At 41.5% G+C, this 19,236-nt stretch overlaps 1 protein-coding gene across 2 annotated transcripts in view; it reads left to right on the forward strand.

Annotated features, from left to right (window-relative positions):
• Positions 1-19,236, forward strand: part of MTHFD1 (methylenetetrahydrofolate dehydrogenase, cyclohydrolase and formyltetrahydrofolate synthetase 1) — a 52,907-nt gene that overhangs the window by 28,608 nt on the left and 5,063 nt on the right. For both annotated transcript variants that reach the window (XM_019733300.3, XM_074327367.2), the window contains 17 exons: positions 1,055-1,182; positions 1,669-1,766; positions 1,917-2,090; positions 2,726-2,862; positions 4,425-4,471; positions 5,105-5,212; positions 5,355-5,429; positions 5,609-5,711; positions 7,596-7,672; positions 8,298-8,438; positions 9,697-9,765; positions 10,037-10,148; positions 10,256-10,395; positions 12,508-12,549; positions 15,566-15,666; positions 16,487-16,664; positions 18,946-19,053. In XM_019733300.3, coding sequence (XP_019588859.3) covers positions 1,055-1,182; positions 1,669-1,766; positions 1,917-2,090; positions 2,726-2,862; positions 4,425-4,471; positions 5,105-5,212; positions 5,355-5,429; positions 5,609-5,711; positions 7,596-7,672; positions 8,298-8,438; positions 9,697-9,765; positions 10,037-10,148; positions 10,256-10,395; positions 12,508-12,549; positions 15,566-15,666; positions 16,487-16,664; positions 18,946-19,053 — 1,838 coding nt within the window. The remainder of the gene's footprint in view (positions 1-1,054; positions 1,183-1,668; positions 1,767-1,916; positions 2,091-2,725; positions 2,863-4,424; positions 4,472-5,104; positions 5,213-5,354; positions 5,430-5,608; positions 5,712-7,595; positions 7,673-8,297; positions 8,439-9,696; positions 9,766-10,036; positions 10,149-10,255; positions 10,396-12,507; positions 12,550-15,565; positions 15,667-16,486; positions 16,665-18,945; positions 19,054-19,236) is intronic.

Here is a 19,236-nt window from a genome sequence, read left to right on the forward strand (position 1 = left end):
GGCAGCTCAGGGCCTTCAACTGGAACCAGCCCTGGACAGGAGGCCTGCACACACACTCAGACTGGAACAATTTAGACACACCAGTTAATCTGATGAGCACATCTTTGGGATGTGGGAAGAAACAAGAGAACCCGGAGAAAACCCACACAGACGTGGGGAGAATGTGCAAACTCTACACAGACAGTGGCCCCACCCTGGAATCAATTTTTTTATTTTCCCATCAACATAACAAAATGGTGTTGAATGAAACTATGTTATTTGAGAACTGCTGTACCCTGAAGCTACTGGCGATCAGATCAAAGAGAAATGTAAAATGGCTAAGATGATACCAGATCCTGCCACAGAAGCCTTAGAGCTGCGAGGTCTGTGCCTGACCCACAGCCCCTCCAGAAGTGCACTGAAGCCAAGTGTAGGACGTCCTTTGTGTGAGACAGCATTGATGCAGCACTGCGTTTTGTTCTCTTAAATAGCTATTCTTTGCTGGTAAGATTTGTAGTTATTCTTGTATCCTTTTAAGGAAAGTGTAATTATATTCTTTGCCTTTTGCATACATTTAAGTAGCTGCTCATCTTTGGAATTGGATGTTGAATTGTTCCTCCATCTCACGCATGGAGCCTACAAAATGCTGACAGTTGCTGTAGAAACAGTAACTGGCAGCTGTGACATAGTTGGAGCTTTGTGTGCCCAAAAAATTCCTTTATAAGCTTTAGCAAATTAACATTTTAAAAGGTACTCATTATATATTGGGTAGTTGGCTTTAAGAAAAAAAAAGTTGTTATTTTATTTGCCACCTGACAGAGTACAAAAGAATGCTTCTGGTTCTGGAAAACCAATTAAGCACCTTGTAAAATAAGTTTCTTCCTAGGAAATAGCCAACACCTGTCATCCCATAGCTTTTAAGTAAAGTAGGCACTTCAGTCCAATGGGAGTACACATCCTAAACTCTGCTTAGTTTTTGGAACAAGCTGTTGTAGTTGATCACTTGATTTAGAAATAAACAACAGGATTACTCTTCTGAGACTTTGAATTTTTTTCCCCCCCGCCCCGTGACCAGATAATACAAACCCAAGTGGGAGAAAAGTGGTGGGCGATGTGGCCTACAGTGAGGCCAGAGAGAGGGCAAGCTTCATCACACCCGTTCCCGGGGGAGTGGGACCCATGACGGTGGCCATGCTCATGCAGGTACGTGCAAATCAAAGGTTCTGGAATAGCGCTAAGAAACTGGTAGCATTCAAGTTTCTGCTTTTCTCCCCACGTAGACACGTCAGGAAACCTGATCGAAAGCTAAATAAAGATGTGAGGCTATTGAAGAAACAAGGGAATGGAAGAACAGAGAAATAGAATGAGTAGAGGAAAGTAGGGAAGGCACAATTCTAATTTACTTTGGAATGTGACACCTTGAGGAAAAGAAAAGTGCAGACACTGCCTTTGCCAGGTTCCTCTTGGCTTCCTTGCCCTTTTTACGACTCACCGCCTGATACGGGGAGAGGCAAGCAGCCCCGGGGCATTTTGGGTGCCTGTCGACTCTTGCCTAGAATTGAAGCATGTTAATCGGTGGCTCATAAAGCTGTTTATTTTGTGATTGAACTTGATTGAGCCAGGATTAAGAATTGAGGTGGAGGTTAAAATCATCGCCTCTCTAAGTTCCATTTATGTCATTTTGTTCAGAGCACAGTAGAGAGTGCAAAGCGTTTCCTGGAGAAATCTAAGCCAGGAAAGTGGCTGATTCAGTATAACAACCTTAACCTCAAGACACCTGTTCCAAGGTAAAAATAAAATTTTACTGGATTAAAAGCTTTGTGGATTGTCATTTGATAGCCATGGCTACATGGATGCCCTGTCTGGTCATTATTAGGATGGGATGGATTAATTCAGTGAATAAAGACTGATAACATCTTTTCTATATTTCTTTTAAGTGACATTGATATATCACGATCCTGCAAGCCAAAGCCCATTTGTAACCTGGCTCGAGAAATTGGTCTGTTCTCTGAGGAGGTAGAATTATATGGTGAAACAAAGGCCAAAGTTCTGCTGTCTGTGCTGAAACGCCTGAAGCAGCAGCCCGATGGGAAATATGTAGTGGTAACTGGGTATGGTTTCTACTCATTTGCTGATCAAATCTTAATATTAGCCCTGATTATTACTACCAGGATTGCATTTTCACCTGGCATATATGTGGCGGTTCCTTTCATTTGGTTTTAGCATTTTCACAGGTATTTTTTTAATCTAATTTGATCCTTGTAGCCACCATGTGAGGTAAGAGTAGATTATAACCTTTCAGAGAGGAGAAAATTTGTCAAGTTGTTCATCTAGTAGGTGGAAGAGTTGGGTCTTAAAACGTAGTCTTCAGATGGAATTGCCTTTTTTCAACCCCCAATTCATTAAGTCAGTATATCTACTGTGCATTCATTTTTATTGCTCAGCGAGGTTACCTATAAAAGCTAGGTTTTGAGACTAAAGTGAGAATTTAAATCGTAGCAGTGTCTTTCTACACGGTAGGTATATTTGCTCCTTATAGTTTGAAGAAGTAAAGCACAGCGGTGTTTTTTTAATTTAAGGTTTGGGGGAAGTTACCACTAAGACGCTTGGAAAAGTTCCTTTTCTGGTCATTTTTCTTATTATTCAGATTAAGCGTCTTTCTCTAGGATCTGTTAGGTCTGACGTAGCGATTCAAATCAATTTCATTCTGTAAATTTAATTTTCCTCTTTTGCTTTCATCTTGAAGAATAACTCCAACGCCCCTGGGAGAAGGGAAAAGCACGACCACAATTGGGCTGGTGCAAGCCCTTGGCGCCCACCTTCATCAGAATGTCTTCGCGTGTGTCCGGCAGCCTTCGCAGGGCCCCACCTTTGGGATAAAAGGTATCAGTGGGATTAGACCTTGGGTGGCCAGAGGGTACCTGCCCTCCTCCCCGACCCACTTGACCCATGAGTGCTATGGCGTGTTCCACTTATTTTGATACTAGGAGTGTCTTCCTCACACCTCCCTATGGTGGTGCTTCTGGTGAGGGCTTTCATCGGATCACCCCAGGGCCTACTGTCACTATGTGACACTGCATCGAGATGCCTGGGATGGGTAATACATAGGCAGAGGTGCTTTTATGTGACTCATAGTTAACTGTCACAGTAACAATAAAGGTTGTCATAGCCACCAATCACCATGTTGACTTCCTAGAGATACAAACAAATCCTACAGATATTTTACCCTATGGGAATAAGAAAAGCCTACCTTTACTGCGTATGTGTTTTATGCCAGGTTTTGTGCTAAACAGTTCATGCGTATTATTGTATTTTCTAATATAAGACAGTATTATCTCCATTTTGCAAAGGCAGCAACTGGGACCTCAGGCAACCCGATCAAAGTCACTGGTGTTACATACCCAGAGTGAGCCCCCATGTCTTTTTTAAGCTCTGAGACAACACGTATTTCTTTTGATTGTATGAAAACATGTTAGTAATCATACTTCCCCTTCAGTTTTTGATAGCTTCAGTACTGTAAACCTATTCTTTTCATTAAAATTACTTCTATTAATTATAATAGGTTCCACGAGTTAGCTTTCTTATTTGCTTGGTAATAGGGTATCACATATTCTGCTTGTCCTTGTGATTGCTACAAATGTTAACTCAGGGTACAGCTTTGCACCTCTTCTGCCTATTTTGATTTGTTTTTTACATGTGCTGACTTATTTCTGCTTCTGAGTTTGTCTTGACAACCCCATTTCAATATCAAATTGAGCCTTTTTCCTTGTTCTGCTTATTGAACCTAATATTCTCCTTTTTCTTATATGATGAATTGCCCGTTTTCATTGTGCGGTGTGTGCGTTACAAACTAAAACAAAAACAAAACAAAAAAAACCCACAAAATCTGTACCTTAAATTGATGTTTATTTCACTGATAACCTGAATACCTGGATATTTTTGACTGGCCTTTGGTTAATAATTCAAATGGGTCAGCAAAAATCTAGTAGTTAAGCTGTTTTCTAATATACATCTGCTATTTAGGAAGAATTGCAGTCTCTCTGTGTTTGGTGTGTGTATTTTAAATATTCCTTTTTTTAAATGCCAGAGTAGCATTTATGAGAGTATGAAATTGAACAGGTTTGCCTTCGTGTAACTAGCCTGGGTCTTTTCACAGATATTAGGAATCTGTTTCTAAAGATAATGAGTAGGTATGTATGTGTTCATGGTTCTGAGTCAAGTTAGACTCAGATTTTAATTGAGAGACTACTCAAGTATCACACGATCACGTGTTTTAACTTGGTAAAAGAAAATTAGAAAACATTTGATCACATCGGTCCCAATGGTCGTAAAAAGTAAATAAGCACTATGCATAGCACTTGTAAAAACCGATTCGCTTTTATTTCACTTCCAAATGTCTCGGTGGAGCAGATTGACATGAGTCTCACCCTTGACCTGTCCTCTAGGTGGCGCTGCAGGTGGTGGCTACTCCCAGGTCATTCCTATGGAAGAGGTAACGTACTCCGGGATGTGGGTGAATCAGACCAGATTTTATTATAGTTTTCCCTTGCAGAGATTAAGCTTTACTGTAGAGGTCTTAGTGGACAAGCGACTTGTTTCTCAGCAGAAGTGACACTTTAGGGAAAAATCTTAATTTGCAAACTTGTGAGACAGCTTAGTTTTTTGACATGACACGGACTTCAAAGCTTGGCTTTTAGTGGGAATAATTTTAAGCAAGTGATCAAATGAAGCACGAGATTAGGAAGAACCAACATGTAGTAAATTCAGAGTAATAGCTACAGAAGTAGGAACAGTGTAGGCACAGAGTTGGGTTGCTCCAGTGTCCTCGTCGTTCTAAGTTTAAAGGACATGCGTGTGTCCTTAGTAATCCAGTGTTGCTGTTGATCCCAGTGGTGTGGCGTTTATGATTACTGGACATGTCACTTAGGGGAAAACCACAGTTTTCCTTAAGATAGGCAGTAATTTATATTTTCAAGCTCTGCCTGTATTGGGTGTTTGTCCACTAGCTGTGCTGCCATCAGTTTTCCATTGGCTTTAACAGAGGCATTGATTTGGTTGCAATAGAATGAATGTTGGAAGGATGCAGAGAAGTTGGAAGACTGATGTGGCTTCTGCTCTTTTGTAGTTTAATCTCCACCTCACTGGTGACATCCATGCCATCACTGCAGCTAATAACCTTGTTGCTGCAGCCATTGATGCCCGGATGTTCCATGAACTGACCCAGACTGACAAGGTATGATGCTGAGGCCCCATGGGCACTTTTGAAACGGTTGAAGCACCTGAATTAATGTTGGTCCCTTGGGTGCTGATGATGCAGATAGCAAGGTAGTGGGATTCCTATAATTTAAAAAACCTTTTTGTTCCTTTTCTTTAAGGCTCTCTTTAATCGTTTGGTACCGTCAATAAATGGGGTGAAAAAGTTCTCTGATATCCAAATCCGAAGGTTAAAGGTAAGCTTTTCCCTTCTTCATTTTTGCTATTGTATGAAATTAGGTGATTGGTAAGGAGGTGTTTCCCTTCTGAATTTAACATGGTTTGTATTCCCTAGAGGGGACCCTATCTAGAGATAGGGACAAAAATTTTTTTATATTTATTATGCTTTTGTTTGTTTTGTCTGTTTTGTCTTCAGAGACTAGGCATTGAAAAGACTGATCCTACCACACTGACAGATGAAGAGATAAACAGATTTGCAAGATTAGATATTGATCCGGAAACCATAACTTGGCAAAGAGGTACCAGAGCCACAAACACGCACCCTTTTCTTTGGTGATACTGCACACCCCACACCCTCCATAGGAGTTATTAAAATGTGAGGTCTGGAAGCTTGTGTATTGGTATTTTCCTGGATAAGACATGACCAAAATGGTGACATTCATTTTTCTGGCCACCTTTATCAATCTCTCTCCTTATTAGCTGTAATCAGACCTCCTTTTGTTGGATTAGTTGGACATTTGCTGGCTATTCACTGTTGATTTCAGTGAGGGTGGTTTCACAGAAGTTCATGCATAAACCAAACAAAACATTTTCCAAGTTCATTATATGCAAACAGTTTTCTAGTGTCATGAAGTAGAAAATTATGTCTAATCCCTTCTGGAATCATGTTGCCCTTTATTCTCGGAACTCTTATCTGGCATAAGTGACTTGATTTTTCTTGTAGTTCTCTAGCTTGCCTAGTCATTTTTACCTCACTTTATTAAAGTCACTTGTAACAAAGTAGGTAGCCTTAAAGGTTTAAACACTTGGGAATTTAGTAAGTGAGTTGCCTAGCTTCACTGCCGTATGTTGCTTTTCTCTGTGTACAACTAGCCCAGCTTAGAGTTTTATTTTGTACCGACAGTGCATCCATTGTCTATCCTGTATCACTGCTGAGAAGGAATTTTCCTCCAGTCCAGCAGAATGCAGCTAACGGCCAATTGATGGACTGTATTTGTGCTTTTTGTTGGCTCAGTAACTGTTGCTATAAATGCTAATGGCATTTTTAAGATGACTCTCTTAATATATAAAACCACACTGATATTTTTCCCTTTGCTTCACTAGCTTTAGACAGATGGTATATAATATTCTATGAGGAATCAGCTAAAGATCTATTTTGAAAATTTAGTGTCCCATTTGCTTTTGCTTTGCTTTATGTCTAATTCATGCTTTCTAAGAAAGTAGAAGCAGACAAGGAAGAAAAGGACCATACTTATTGACCGGTCATGTATACAGAGAAGTTAGGTACAAGGAACTTGACACTATATGTTTTGAAAAATAAGGGTAGTCTCCAACAATACATTATATACTTCACTTACCGTGTGTGTGTCTGTCTGTCAGTCTGTCTCCCTCCAAATGCTGTACAGTACATTGCTTTTGCTGTTTAAATTATTAGTCTTTATGGAAAATAATTTGGCATGTTATCAAGTTCCTTAAAAATTCCTCTCCTCTTTGACCCATTTGGAGTGTAACCAGTGTGGTGGTGTTAGTTTTGTGTTTTGTTATTATTGTTTGGCACATCATTCAAAAAACAAAATTGGTAAAACACTAAAATATTAACATTAATTAGTCCTGGGAGATAGAATTAAGATTAGTTGGTTGACCTTTGCCATGTTTTCCAAGGATATACAATTGGATAGATATTCTGTCATCTGAATGGAAATTATTTCTTCTAAGTGTGCTAAAGGAAAGAGCAGGTCTATTACCCAGCATGCTTCAAAAGGCATTTGCCTGGCCCTGCATTTATGGCTCTTGTGTTTCTCATGGTGGTGTAGGGTCAGTGAATCACCCCACAGAATAACAACACAAACCGCAGCCTTTTGAAAAACTGTGGCCCTCTCTGTTTTTCTTGTGATTTCAAATGTACTTTAAAATAGATCCAAGATATCTAGTTAATTGTTTGAATTCCCTAGACAGAATAAAACCAAATCACTCCACATTGCTTTTTTAAAATATAATTCCTACACGTTTATAATATATGAACATCATTTCTTAACTTGAACCCATATTCTAGCTTTGCCATCAGTTTTGAAATCAAATATTAATAGACATTAAGTTAGACTTAACTACTTTAAAATTTGGCTGGTTCCTTTAACTTTATGGTCCTTTTACTAAACATTGCTCTGTATCTTCCCTTTCTGTAGTGTTGGATACCAATGATAGATTCCTGAGGCAGATCACAATTGGACAGTCTCCAACAGAGAAAGGGTACACACGGACGGTAACTATGTATTCCTTTCTAAGTAAATTAGTTCAGATTAACCAGATCCTTGCTCCTTCCGTCCTCCTCCGTCCCCTCCCATCCGATAGATACTGCCAGGTGTTATTCTGCCTTCTCCCTATTAAAATGGAAGTGAGTAGGTGTGGCATTAAGCACTCCTGACAGCTTTTGCAGTAAATCCCATGTGTCACCTATGTGTTTCTCCCTCCAGCATTTTTTCCCGGAGGTGGAGAGCCCCAAGTGAATATCCTTGCACACAAATTGATTAAAATTGCTTCTCTTTGAGGCTATTTTACAGTCTGTTTCTTCGGTGTAAGAGCTTCTGTGTTGTTCCCACTGTATGTTAGGGAAACCATAACTTCAGGATTACAACCTGCCTTCCCAGGGATTATTGGTCTTACTAGAACATTTATTTTAAAAAATTGACTACTCGAGGTCTTGGAATAGTTCATTATAAATTTTTGCTATTGGAGGATTATTTTCATTAAGTTCTTTGTGTACTATTCTGTTATTCTGTCCATTTAAGCTAATTGTTTAAGCTGCAAATACAAACGAGGATTGCTTTTGCAATTCAGTCTTCTGGTTTAACGCAGTTTTCCCTATTGTGTCTTTTTCCTTCCAACAGGCCCAGTTTGATATCTCTGTGGCCAGTGAAATCATGGCGGTCCTGGCTCTCACCAGTTCCCTAGAAGACATGAGAGAGAGACTGAGCAAAATGGTGGTGGCGTCCAGCAAGAAAGGGGAGCCCATCAGTGCTGAAGATCTGGTGGGTACCCTGGCGCTCCAGGCTTAGTGATGCACCTGTGTCCATTGTCCTAGCTTCTCTCGGCAGTTACCGATAACAAAAGTTATGCTGCAGTTAACCAATAAATTCAATAAGCTTTTGCTGCCTACAGATAATTATGAAATTTATGAAAAGTATTTCATAGTATAATAATAGGTAGTATGCTCCAGTAATAGACCACAGGTTTCAGGTGACTTGAGCAACATCTTCAACCTGTGAGTATTCTCAAAAGTGGATGTACGACCTCAATTTGCCGACGACTTCAAGAGTCCAAGTGAGGCCCTTGGTAGCTGGGCTTGGAGTCACACCCTGGCTTCTCCCCAGGAGGCCTCCCTGCGCAGAGGCCTCTTGTCATGAAGTTGTTGGACACCATATCCACGCTGATAACCACATTGGGAATAATGCATTATCCAGTTATCTGATGGTCCTACTAGGCTTGTTCTCCACTTCGAGGTTATTTCTGAACTGTCTGCATGATAATATGAGGTTTGCAATGAGATAACCTTACAGATTAATTTTTTAAAAGCCTGTTTGTGTTGATATACACCAGAATGATTGGCCTGTGATTAAGCGATATGCCAGATGAATTCAGAAAAGGGGGAAATGTTAATACCCTGTTTTCACAGTTAATATGTGTAAGGAAGAAAATCGTTTTAAAATTTTACACCCAAAGCAGGAACTTAAAAACTCATTAAAACTGAAAATAAATGGGATTCCTAATTTTATCTTGCTTTGTTACCAATTTGTTCAGCTACGGTTAGATGGCTTAGAAGAGAGGGACCTGATATTTAAGAGTTGGTATTGAACTTCTGGGTATACTTGCAGTTTCAGCTTTGGGAAACTCATTGAATTTTTGTTTATAGTCATTTCTGTCCAGACACCAAAGTTACAAATAATTCATTACTCGAGGAACTAGCATTTCCATGCTATAAACCAATTTAAAATGGATTCCCCTCGTTCATCAGCAACAGCTCAATTAAGATGCTTATTTCTAGAATTGCATGTTTTTCCAAAAATTACACGTGAATTTCATTTTCATTCTGTCTCATCTGGCTGCTTAAAATAACTAGTTACTTCACAGTATATCCAGAAAAAAATAAACAAATGGGTGGTCTAGTTTTGGTGAAAGTACTAATTTGTCCAAGATGGCTAAAAAAAGGAAGACCTAAGAATGTTGAATTTTGGTTTTAAAAAGTTGGTTTGCCGGTAGGAATCGACGCTTCATGCCTTTGTTTTGTAGGGAGTGAGTGGTGCGTTGACAGTGCTTATGAAGGATGCAATCAAGCCCAATCTCATGCAGACATTAGAGGTGAGCAGAGTGAACCCTGCCTTCCTGAATTGGTTTTCTGTGTTCACACTTTTCTTGAGTCACAGACCTTCTCTACCTGCTCATCTTATCTTCACACTCTTTCTCACAGTTGTGATTGGGACATTACTGACATATAAAAGAGACAGCTTCGTACTTAACTTTTGGGAAGTCTTTTTCTTTTGGAGTCCACCTGATGTTCACTCCCTTGACTATGCGATTCTATTTTGAAGCAGTTTGGGCAGCTTCGCTCAGGCCATCTTGATTTCCACAGGGCACTCCAGTATTCGTTCACGCTGGACCGTTTGCCAACATCGCACATGGGAATTCCTCTATCATTGCGGACCGGATTGCACTCAAGCTTGTTGGCCCTGAAGGGTTTGTAGGTGAGTATTTTTGTAAGATCAGTACATAGATGGTGTTGTTTTGTTTTGTTTTATCATCAAGGATGTTGGGATGGCGTTCTTACAGTTGCTCTTGTTCTTACTTCCAGTGACTGAAGCAGGATTCGGAGCAGACATTGGAATGGAAAAGTTTTTTAACATCAAATGCCGGTATTCTGGTCTCCGCCCTCACGTGGTGGTGCTTGTTGCCACTGTCAGAGCTCTGAAAATGCACGGAGGCGGCCCCACGGTGAGGATCAATCGTTAGAATGCTCTGATTGTCAGCAGTGTTGTGAAAGCTAAGGGGAAGCTGGATGTCTTCTGCCTGTTTCATCATGAAGCTGTTCTTATCTTCATGATTAATAGTGTGTCAGAAGCAAAGGATTTTCAGACAGCTCTTAGACTGGCTGCCTTATCACTCAGAGACACGACCAGCTCTCAGTATTTTAAGAGGGCTGAAATTAGCTTCATAGTCTACCTGTCTGAGGAAAATCTCTGGGTTTTCTTCTCCAAGGACATGTAAACTCCTCCAAGGACATGTGCTTGCTATATCCACAAAAAACTCCTTTATTTTCAGACTGTTCTTTTAAAATCTCAGTCCCATTTCCCCTTGAAATAGTGACACTGGCAGCCAGCCAAACAAACCACGTAACTGAGTCAGAGGTCAGCCCCTCCTTGAGCAGTGCATGCTGGATGGGACCACTGACAGCCTGGAGTGGGAGGGAGGCGGAGAATGGTGGATACTCTCAGGACTGCCTCTGGGTAATAGAGAGAGACAGAGGTTAGGACTGGTTTATGTTCAGTTCCAACCTGAACTTTGTGTTTTCCTGAATCACTACTGGTTAGAAATTTCATTTCTTATCCTATTAACACCTTTTCTTCAGCACCTGCATGTGAAAACATGGTGCTAGTTTTCAGAAATTGAAGTATTAAATTCCTATCCTCCATGAGAGGGTCTTGTAACTTAAGAAATAAGACCTTCTTCACCTACAGAACAAAAATCAATGTTTCTTAGTGTATTGATCAGGGTTTTTCCTAATATGTCAATTCTCAAGCATTTTGGTCTCAGAACTTCTTTACACTCTTAAAAATTATTGAGAGCCGGAAGGAATTTTTATTTAGGTGAGTTATATCTATTGATACTTAACTATATTAGGAATTAAAACTGAGTTACATATGAACACAGATAACATTTTTTTAAATGAAAAGTTAACTGTATTTTCCAGAACAAATTTTAGGCATTGTATATTTTTCAGATCACTTCAGTATCTGTCTTAATTGAAGACCTCTGGAGTCTGATCTTCTGCATTTGATCTGTTGTGACAGCCCATGTCACATAATCTTTGGAAAAGTCCTTTGTACACTCAAAGAGAATGAGAGTGAAAAGAGCCATAATATCTTAGAATTATTAAGGAAATAGTCTTGACCTTGTGGACCCCGTGAAAAGATCAGGTCCCTAGGCCTCACTGTGAGAACCACTGCCATAACACAGTACAGCACACCTCTGCATTCTTCTCCCCAAGGTACCACAAGCACTCCTAGCCCAGCACGTCCCTTTCTGCCAGCCGTGCAAGATGCATTCCCTTTTTCTTCCTGATCATAACCAACACTTCTCTCGCTTGCACCCCACACACACACACACACTCACCCTCACACCATTGCACCTCCTTTCCACCTGATCTCATGGTCACTGTCAATTTGTTTCTTCTTAATCACTGTCCATTGCCCACAGTGGGGTCCCTGGAATCAGCACCTTCACCCCGTGCTCATCCCTGTGGATGCAGCATGGCCAAGCCACCAGGTACCTCCATTACAGTGAACCTACTGCTTAAGTATCTTGACACCTTTAAATAGGCTGTGACAGAGGAAGAGTATCCCTGTGTGCCACTTCCATCCTGTTTGTGTTGCTCACGCTCCCCAGTTCAGCTCCACAAAGCCGTGGGTCGGCTCCAGACCAGCTCATACTCTCGTCGCAGGGCTTGTCACAGACTCCATGGGCAAGGCTGACAGCCGCCTTTTTCCCTATGCTCACCTTTGCTTCCACCCCCACTACCGTGTGCATCACTCACAGGTTATTGCCCCTTTCTAGAACGTATCCCTTCCCCCCACCTTCATAGATCCGTCCTTTCTCACCTCCTTAGTTCAGGCCACAAAGGTCAACACTCTACTCAAAGCTATCATTTTTGTTCTGTGCTGTAGGACTGGTCATGCGCCCTAAATCCTTGGGGCAGGAAACGACCTTATACTGCTGCATATCCCCCAAGCGTGCAGCTTCTGGCCTTCAGCTCATGGCAAGCACCGTTTAAGCTAACATCTAATTGTAAATAGAAAATGCCTCTGACTTTGCTTCCTTTCCTTCCAGGTTACTGCTGGACTGCCTCTTCCCAAGGCTTACATAGAGGAGGTAACTTCAATCATTTCTAATTACTTGACCTAGAAAGCACCACACCCTGAATCAGAGTTTCTCAACCCGGCTCATTTGGAAACAAGTCGGGATATCACTCTGACCCAGGGTTGGTTCTGGGAGCAGGAGATGCCAAAAGGTCTGCAGTGTGCTGAAGAATTGAATTAAATAGAGAAGAAGTGCCTCATACAACAGAATTGCCCACATAGGATGTCAGTAAAACCACTGCCCTAGATTAATGGTTCTCAACTGGGAGCGATTTTGCCCCCAGGGGTCATTTAACAATGTCTAGAGACATTTTTTATTGTTATAACTGGCCTCTAGTGGGTGGGGGCTAGGATGCTTCTGAACATCCTACAGTGCACAGGCCACCCCCAACTACAAGGAATTATTTGGCCCAAAATGTCAGTAGTTCTGAGGTTGAGAAATCCTGCACTAGACTAATGGAAGTTTCTTTGTCTTCCCTCTATTGGCTGGTTGATTCCCAAATGCCATTCAAGTCAGAAGCAATATAGGGACCTTTTTTGAAATGTCTTTTCTTCTGCAGATTTAAATCCATATTAAAGGGCCAAGATATAGTCAGCATCCTGGTTATTTTTCTAGGCAAAGTTTCCATACGCTGATTTGGTTTATAGCATCAAGCAGGAGTTCAAAGAATTGTGAGCTTGAACCTTTTCATATGTTTATTATTTACCATCAAAGAATCGTCTCTAGAGTCAGTTTGGGGTGGTTATATGAGAGATAGGCCCTCCTGTGAGAGGGTAAGGTCAGCTGCTATCACTAGTTCCATTTTTCTGCCTTTTGGGAAGCTTTTAAATTGTCAAGCAATACAGGGTCACTGTTCAGGCCCCAAATGAAGTATTTCAGAAGCAGTTAGGAAAGAATTGTGGGTGCCTTGAGCCTGCCTGTCTTCTGAGTTCTGATTTGCCTTTTATGGTCATTTGTCTGATTCACGCGTAGGAGGGGAATTCACAGTTCTGGCCCTCCTGCCACCCCACAGCCTTTCCTGTGTCTAATTAATATGACGGCCCCTAACTGGCCCAGCTGGTGTCTTCAGCTAAGAAATTCTACTTATTTAAAACTGTTCTCAATCAGTCTTACAAATTAATTGGTCTTCATGTGACTAGAGGTAAAGAAAAAGCAGTGCTCTTTAGAATATCAAATAAATCCTAATCTCTGTTTTCAGTTATTAAAGGAAAAAAGCATAAATCATGTCTGTAATGACCTCAGATTTTCTACCTTTAACTTACCCCTTTTTCTGCTGTCTCATGGAATCCACAAACCAAGAGCTTTTATTGCTGGTTTTGCTCATGATCCAGTCATATATTTTTATATAAGACTATTATATTTTTATTTGTAAAACATTTAATGTATTTTTAAGCTTATAATAATAACGTACCCTTGGTTTAAAAATTAAACAATATATGAATATAATTATAATTTGAGTCTTCTTAACAGTTTGATGCATATTTCTCAATATTTAAAAAAATTTCATGAACGTACACATGTGTTCTTGTATTTGTCCAAAAATGGAATTAATTAAGCTCTCCATAGTTTTGCAACTTTGTACATCTTTGACAAGTTTCATGTAATACAGATTATCTCACTTTCCATCACATCTCCATGATACATATTGAGTATTTATATATCATAAATCACTGGCCCAATCTCCTATTGAAGGTTTGTGTTATTTACAGTTTTTCAATGCTGCCAGTAGTGTTTCAGTAAACATACTTAAAAGTACATTTTCTTAATTGCTTTCCCTTAAATTTCATGGTATTTGGTTTTTAAAGATTGCACTTATCTTGTTTTCTGTTGTCCCCTGTGAAGATTCATGGTTGAGTTCACTAAAACCTTTGAAAGCATCACTGAGAGAACTGACTCTGGGTGGTGAACACACAATGTAATACATAGATGATGTATTATGGACTTGTACACCTGAAACCTGTGTAACTCCTAACCATTGTCACCCCAATAACTTTAATTTAGAAAAGAAAGAAAGAAAGAATCACTGATTACTTCGTGTTTTCTGACAGTTCTATGGTAGCTGGATAATGAATGCCAGGCACTGTGCTAGACTCTGTCTTCAGATGGGAAGGTCTGGGCAGCGCTGAGTAAAGTTAGTTGTACCACTGTACTATATGAGTATGTACAAATCTAATAAACACAGGGTTTACAAATATAACTTAGTTAAGGGTATCTGAGTCCCTTTAAACAGCAAATATGCTGTTGAGACATGGTGCGATGACAGCAAATGTCCCAGCTCTCATGTTTTCAGGACAGCCAGGACACAAGCAGAGCTCCACTCCAATGTTACATAAAGGCTGGCACAGTGTTAGAGCTCCACAGTGCACACTCACTGCAGTGTGAGAAATGCGTCAGTGCATCTGCTCTGTCAGCTTGTCCTGACAGTCAGTGGCTGCTGGCTCAAGGAGACAGGTTCCTTTTTTTATTATTATTATTGGGGAAGGGGAACAGGACTTTATTGGGGAACAGTGTGTACTTCCAGGACTTTTTTCCAAGTAAAGTTATTGTCCTTTCAATCTTAGTTGTGGAGGGTGCCATTCAGCTTCAAGTTGTCCTTTCAGTCTTAGTTGTGGAGGGCACAGCTCAGTTCCAGGTCCAGTTGCCATTTTCTAGTTGCAGGGGGCACAGCCCACCATCCCTTGTGGGAGTCGAACCAGCAACCTTCTGGTTGAGAGGATGCGCTCCAACCAACTGAGCCATTTGGGAGGCAGCTCAGCGCAGGGTGCCGTGTTCAATCTTAGTTGCAGGGGGCGGAGCCCACCATCCCTTGCGGGACTCGAGGAGTTGAACCGGCAACCTTGTGGTTGAGAGCCCACTGGCCCATGTGGGAATCGAACTGGCAGCCTTCGGAGTTAGGAGCATGGAGCTCTAACCGACTGAGCCACCGAGCCGGCCCCCACAGGTTCCTTTTAAGAGCAACCTGCGACTTTTTACCTCTACTCTCTCTGACCTCACAGAGAGACCAATACTTTCACTGTTGTTTTTGTAGAACCTGGAACTGGTTGAAAGAGGCTTCAGTAACTTGAAGAAACAAATTGAAAATGCCAGAATGTTTGGAGTTCCAGTAGTAGTGGCCGTGAATGCATTCAAGTAAGTACAAAGTGTCATAGTCAAGGGGGACTGTGGAAAATGGTCAGAAAACATCTCCCAGAGGTTTTAGCTCTATTTTGATTCAGTTACTGCTGTGGCTTATTAAGTCTGCTTTAGGAGCCATTACTGAGAGCCTGCAATGTGACAGGCACCGTGTGTGTCACAGTGAACTCATCACCTCACCCACTGAGGGTCCTGGGTCAGATTTGGCTCCTGTGAGTCCCCTTGTTCTCCACCAGGTGGAGTGGGTAACACAAAGGTCTGCAGGTAAAAGGTCATAGCCCTACAGAGTTCTGTTATTTCACTGGTTCTGGTAGGCTTTCGTCTTGACAAAGAGTCGAACGTACTAAGCTGGAAGTGTTCCTGCCAGGGAGAACTTGTGTGGATCTTTTAGGTATTCTGAAGCTGGTTGGTCTCGTTATAATGGCCTAACCACAGCAGAATGAGAAGCAAAATTTTTAAAAAGTGAGTGTGGATTTCTATGATGTGCCTGCAATGTTCTAAGTACTTTGCCTTTATTTACCATCTAAGCCTCATAACATCCCAATAAAATAAGTGCTACGATTATTCCCATTTTTACCCAATGGGGTTATTCCCATTTTTACCCAAATGGAAATCAAGGCACATAAAGCTTAAGTAACTGGCCAAAGGTCACCTAACTAGTAAGTTGTGGAGCCGGTATTCAAATCCAAGGAGAGTTACTTGATTAGCGTCCCATTTATTAGCAGGTGATTTACGTGGGTTTTAATGGCAAAAGCAAGACAGATTCTGTCCTCTCCAGCCATGATCAATGCTTTAACATGAAGAACTGCCTTTACAGGACGGATACGGAGGCCGAGCTACAGCTCATCAGCCGACTTGCCAAAGAACATGGGGCTTTGGACGCCGTGAAGTGCGCTCACTGGGCAGAAGGAGGCAAGGGTGCCTTAGCCCTAGCTCAGGCCGTCCAGAGAGCAGCTCAGGCACCTAGCAGCTTCCAGCTCCTCTATGACCTCAAGGTGGGTTGCTTGCTCTATGCAGAAAACCAGATAGCACAATGAGGTTTCTGTGAGGCTGCCTCTGTTTAGAGCCCGTGTTTAGTAGCTTCAACCCTGTGGGTTTGATTCCTAGGTAGGTGAATTATGACCACAGCCTGGACCCTCGACTCCAGACAGCTTTCTTACTAACACATGTTACTGCCTACTTAACAGGAGGGGGTACAGGCAAGAATGGCCCAGGAGGCTGGTTCACATCCTTTCTTTTGGAAAGGCTCACAGTATAATCTCTTTGCTGGCGGGAGAAAGGGTTATATATAGAACTGAAAGTGTAATTCACTACAGCTTTAAACCAACGCACCAACCATACTATGGCTAATGGTTAAGGGGCTGCATCCAGCTCAGAAAAGTTTTCTGACCACTTCCCAGTAATAGGGGAAAGCAGCGTGCTCCAAAGCTGACTTTGTGGTACAGGGCTGCCTTGACTTCATAGAAGCCCTCAGATGCAAAACCAAAGCTCCCCGGCTGGCTGCCGCCTTCTTCCCACCAGGGAGTAAACTGTACAGCGTCTGACCCAGGCAGAAGCACTGCTTACTTTGTACAGTAAAGTTAGTTCAGAGAAAGGTTGTTCATAGTCCAGGGTTGTATTTTGTTTTCCTTTCTCTGTTCACGTACTTCAGGATGGGATTGGACGTTAAATAGGATGCCCACAACTGGAAATGGCATTAGGGACATGGAATGTCGTGGTGGCTAATTCTGCTTGTATTCTCTAGGCTGGTTCTTGGCTTGGTTTTGAAAAGATAGTCATAGACTTTCAAAAATAGCCATTAAAAAGGTAGAAGGAAGAAACTAAGAAACCCTGCTACTCTTGGATTAACATTCTTCTGTGTCTCTCAGCCCCTTGCAGATATAATACATTGACAGTTAATTAACACACTCCTATCAACATGGACATTTCCCTGTTGAGCTTTAGTGTTATGGACTGTTTTGAAAATCTGTTCAACGAATCATCTTTTTAGGAAATGCCATAAACACAAATTGGCAAACAAATACAAAGCATGGATAAGCACCTTCTCTAAGCCCCCCACCACAGTGCCTACTGTTAGGAACCCAGGTCCTTGAAAGCGAGCAGGAGACCGGGAAGAAGTGGGGTAATGAGGACTTTTAACCCATTTCTACCTGGAACTTTGCTCTAACAGGAGGTTGCCACTGTTTGTCTTATTTGGCATCAGCTGGTCTTAAATCGCCCCTCAGCAAAGTGCTTTTGCTTCAGAAGTTTTGACTGTGGCTTGGCATTTACAGAGCCCACTTATAAGATGCGTATAAAAGTAAGCTCTGTTGTCTCTCATAAGCTGTAATTGAATAGTCACTTTATTTATATCCATTATGCAGAGCCCTTTCATAAATGATCACTGTTTAGTTCAAAAGGGAACTTTTATTTTTATAGGTAGAGTATTATTCCTTTCAAAACACAAAACTCACCCAGTGTGTTCTTTTAGGCTTAGTTGCTAGAGAGTATAGAGCAGATCTGTTGCCTAATTTCAGTAATTTGCTCATCCATGTTACCTGGGAATCCTTTTCCTTCCCACTTCCTTTAGGCAGTTGTTCCCTGTGCTGTTTGCTCTGAATCCTAGTGCCCTGGAGTAGGCTCAGCAGCACTTAGGGAGCAGGCCCCACTTCTCTGAAATCTTGCCCTGGAGGAAGCAGCCCTGTGAGGCCCTCACTGGATAGACCACTGGCCCATCCACTGCACTGTTTGCTTCAGGTGCCATGGAAGGCATATCCTTTCACACCACTCCCAATGTGTGGCAATCATATAAATCACCAGGTTTTTAAAAACTTTCTAAGTCACAGCAAGTAGCAATCAATATGTTGTGTTAAAAATAGCATCTGCCTCTCATACAAACCAGGAGTTGTGTGGATGGATATTGGTGGTCTTGTTTCATAAACAGTCTCCCATGTTTGCTTTGTCAGGAGCTTGCTCTCCAGTCCTAGAACATTCCTTTTATTATTTATGAAGAAATAATTGTTCCTTGGATAGTCAGCAGTATTGTTTGTGATGTACCTCGTCAGATCCTAAATATACACACATACATAGTAACTTTATTTCCCTGGGACATTTCCCACTTATAAAATCTGGGGTTTGTTATTAAAAGAAAATGTTTCTATCCCAGTAAACCTCAAACTATTTGCATGTCTGTGACGTCTATGGAAACATCTTCTGGCCCTTTTGGGGACTCTGTCCTGGGTAAACATCCTCAGGTGTGTCCAGTCATGGTCTCCCTGTCTCTTTCCTGTCTATCAGCTCCCAATTGAGGATAAAATCAGGATCATTGCGCAGAAGATCTATGGGGCAGATGATATTGAATTGCTCCCTGAAGCTCAGCACAAAGTGGAAGTCTACACAAAGCAGGTAGATATTTGGTTGGTTTGTTCTTTCAACTGTTTAGAAAGCAGGCCTTGGAGTCAGAATCCCAGAGTCTCCCAGCCCTGCCGTCACCCACGGCTTCACTTCTCTGGGCGGCAGCTTTTCTCCTCTGAAATACTGGTATTGTATTGGGTGGTTCAGCCCCAAGTTCTTTATCTACCCATAGGT

The sequence above is a fragment of the Rhinolophus sinicus genome, chromosome 3, assembly GCF_057876585.1.
Source record: "Rhinolophus sinicus isolate RSI-liver-muscle chromosome 3, RSI-T2T, whole genome shotgun sequence".
NCBI classification, from domain to species: Eukaryota; Metazoa; Chordata; class Mammalia; order Chiroptera; family Rhinolophidae; genus Rhinolophus; species Rhinolophus sinicus.